General features: G+C 35.8%; 1 protein-coding gene across 1 annotated transcript in view; it reads left to right on the top strand.

The window, feature by feature from the left end:
* Positions 1–1,150: 1,150 nt before the first annotated feature.
* The window catches only part of LOC104275152 (centrosomal protein of 128 kDa-like), a gene marked incomplete at both ends in the record, with an annotated part of 6,794 nt that continues 4,722 nt past the window's right edge, over positions 1,151–3,222 (top strand). The window contains 2 exons of the mRNA XM_009871023.1: positions 1,151–1,501; positions 2,769–3,222. The exon at positions 2,769–3,222 is cut by the window's right edge and continues 1 nt beyond it. Of these exons, the coding sequence (XP_009869325.1) occupies positions 1,151–1,501; positions 2,769–3,222 (805 nt within the window). The remainder of the gene's footprint in view (positions 1,502–2,768) is intronic.

Here is a 3,222-nt window from a genome sequence, read left to right as displayed (position 1 = left end):
GCACATCGACACTCCCACACAGCTTGGTATCGTTTATCTGTTGGTTTATTATCTATATCTCAGCTGTGTCTAGAACAGGAGTGTTCATTTTGTAGGTGAGCAACTGATTGTCCCTGTCCCTTCTGAAATGCACGGTTTATTTCAGACTGCTTCTCTGATTTATTTCATGTATTCTGAAATCTAATCCTTTTCTCTAAAGTATTTCCATCCCTTGAAGCCTGATAATATCTTTGACTGATGATAGAGCAAGCCTATTAAATTCATCAAAGTCATTAATGAAAATACTGAATGCAGTTTAAAGAGACCTGAAATACAGAATACTAATGTGAAAATCTGTGTGATGATCTTAATAAAATTCAGTTTTGCTAGTTAGATTTCAGTAACTGATTTCTGAATATGCCCTTGCAGAAGATACATAAAGAAAATTTTCGTTACTTGCTTATGGGACTGTTCTGAGAAATATTATCCGATTTGAGAGAGTCAGTGCTTGTTATTTTTAAAATGTGTGGTTTCAATTTCATTTGATATTGAAAGGTCAAATAATGTTGGCTCTAATATGCTTGCTACTTTCTTGAACATCTTCATTCATGCACTTAATTCTAGAAATATCTATCAAGCTGCTATATTCTCTATGTATTTGCCAGTGCTTTCTAAAATACCCTTTTTCAGCATGCTGCTTCCACAAAAACAACCAATGTAAAACTAGATAACAACTACCTCATATACCAGAGATTGTGTTGTGGTTAATGCTACTCCTTCCTGTCCGATTTTCTTTTTCCTCTCATCTGTTTATAATCATTTCCTTACATCTTACTATTTGCTTTATTCATATTTCTCTTGTGTGTAACATATGAGGATCTTGGCCAATGATTCCTTCTTAAACTTAAAATACAGAAAATAACAAGAACAACCAGAAGAGGAACAAATGGAGTAAGGAACATATGGGATAGAGTAACCATTTATTTTATATCTTTACCATTGTTGAGGGGGGATTCTGTGGGCTAACAGGGCTTTCCTGGTAGTGAAGGAGATCTTTTATGCTATTCATATTTTAGAAATGTGATTTATCATTGCTCTGTGTTGTTTGATAAGGTTTCATGTTGTGTATCTTTAGAGTTGGAATTCTTATGTTTTGCTATGATGATTACAGGTGTTACAATCTGACCTTGAAAACAGGGAGAAGCAGCAGGAAAAAATGCTGGACCAACTAAAGGAGATACAGAATTGCTACAAGGTTTGTGAGGATGGACGTAGACAAACTGAACTCCAGTCTGCAGAGTTAGCTCAGCAGGTTGAAGAGAGTACAAAGGAAGCAGAACGGTACCTCACTGAATTCAAGCATTCAGAGACACTTAGGCTGGAGGTTGAGAAAAAAAGACAAGATTTGAAAGTGAGAGCACAGGAGACCATCCGTCAATGGAAGCTGAAATGCAAGAAATTGGATCGTGAGGTGGAAAAACAAAATGAAACTATCAACCAACTAATGGACAAGAACAGTCAGGTAAGATTGATGTGTATTTTTGTACCCTTTTCATTTGTTTTGAAAATGAACATAAGGAGTTTATTTATGCTGACTGTGACTTAAACCAGTTTCTGCCTTAAGTTCTGAAGCAAGTTTTCTGGTGAAGTACAAAATAGGTGGCAGGGTTTTTTTTTAGCCATTATGGAGTTCCACATTCTCTTCATCTTGTGTATATTCTAGTATCTTCACTTTAATCAAACCTCTCTGAATGATACTTTTATTTTTTCTTTGCAGTTAGCAATTAACATAGTTTATTTTTAGTTAATTTTAAGGAAATAATGTGATGTGATTTTTCATAAAAAAATTTAGTTGCATTAGGTAATAAACCATGTTCAGGTTATGCATTGTTTCTTGGTAGTGGACAGTGGTCACATCTTTGAAAGTAGATATTTACTTTCACCATGTATTTCAGGTTGCTAACAGACCATAATGCACATGTGTACTTCCAGTGCAAAATTTTCCAGTCATTTAGCACATTTTCTAGTTTGTTTGTTTATTTGAGTTTTTTAAAGCTGAAACACATCGATGTTGAAAAAAACCCAAAACCCACAACCCTTAAGCTCCTTAAGAAAACAGTGAATTTTTCTTTTTTAATTAAATATGGCTAATTTTAATTTGAAGATGAAGTCTTAATTTCTTGGCTGTGATGCAGCTGCAGGGTGCTTGGACAAGATGACCTTTAATGGTCTCTTCCAACCCCAAACTTTCTGTAGTTCTATGCATGAGTGAACCAGGGTTTTAACTGCTGTCCATTCATGTGCTGTGTGCAATTTTGGAATAATTTGAAGTTGATACACTTCATGTGTAATATTTTAGAATAATAAGCAAAACAAGCCAGCCTCTGAAATGAACTTACAGGTATGTGTGATCAACAGCGCCCCCTGTACTCTGCTCTGTTACTGTATTGCCTCGTTTCCTTCATGTTGTTATTTGGAGGAACTGGCAAAGAAAGCCGTCTCAGTCTGCGAAAAGGGTGAGAAAGCAGGGGATTAACCAAAACTATCCCTGCTTAGGAGGTGAGATCATTTAAGGACAAGTAGATGTTTGAAATCACAAATGTTCTGTGTCTAACCTTAAAGAGACACTGAATACATTTGAACTGAGTTCCTAACAAGCAAAAATTTCTTATCACAGAGCAAAGTGTGCTAATTTGTTCCTTAGACACTCCTAATGTCTAAGGACATCCTTCCAACTATTTTTTCTAATTACTTTAAGTTGCACTGGATTTCTTTTTCTTCTTTCCTAGGCCCTCAAAGAAAAAGATGACCTCAGAAGTCAACTTCTCTCAGCTATACACCAAATAGAAAACCTTAGGAAAGAGGTGAATGATGTGCTTACAAAGAGAGCCCAGCAGGAAGAACTGCTCCACTGCAAAGAGGTAAAACTGAATGAAATGAAGTCTCACCAGGTGTCTCTGGAAGAAGAGATCAAAGAAATTCAAGGTACTGTAAATAAATTGGAGAATGAGTTGAAAAAGCAAGTCTTCCTACAAAATCAATTGCAATCTGAAAAGGAACACTTGGAGACAGAACTTGCATCTAGTAACTTGGTCCATAAAAAAGACCAAGAAAGACTTTTAGAAATGCAAGCAGATGTAAAAAACTTAAGTTCTATACGGGTGGAACTAACAAACAGAATAGCGCAAGAGGAGAAAGTCAAAAAGGAATTACATAAGAGCCTCTCAGACCTCCAGAAACAGC

Source organism: Apaloderma vittatum, unplaced genomic scaffold, assembly GCF_000703405.1.
Source record: "Apaloderma vittatum isolate BGI_N311 unplaced genomic scaffold, ASM70340v1 scaffold24416, whole genome shotgun sequence".
Taxonomy (NCBI): domain Eukaryota; kingdom Metazoa; phylum Chordata; class Aves; order Trogoniformes; family Trogonidae; genus Apaloderma; species Apaloderma vittatum.
The sequence above is the reverse complement of the archived record's forward strand: the minus strand, read 5'-3'. Positions and strand labels throughout refer to the sequence as shown.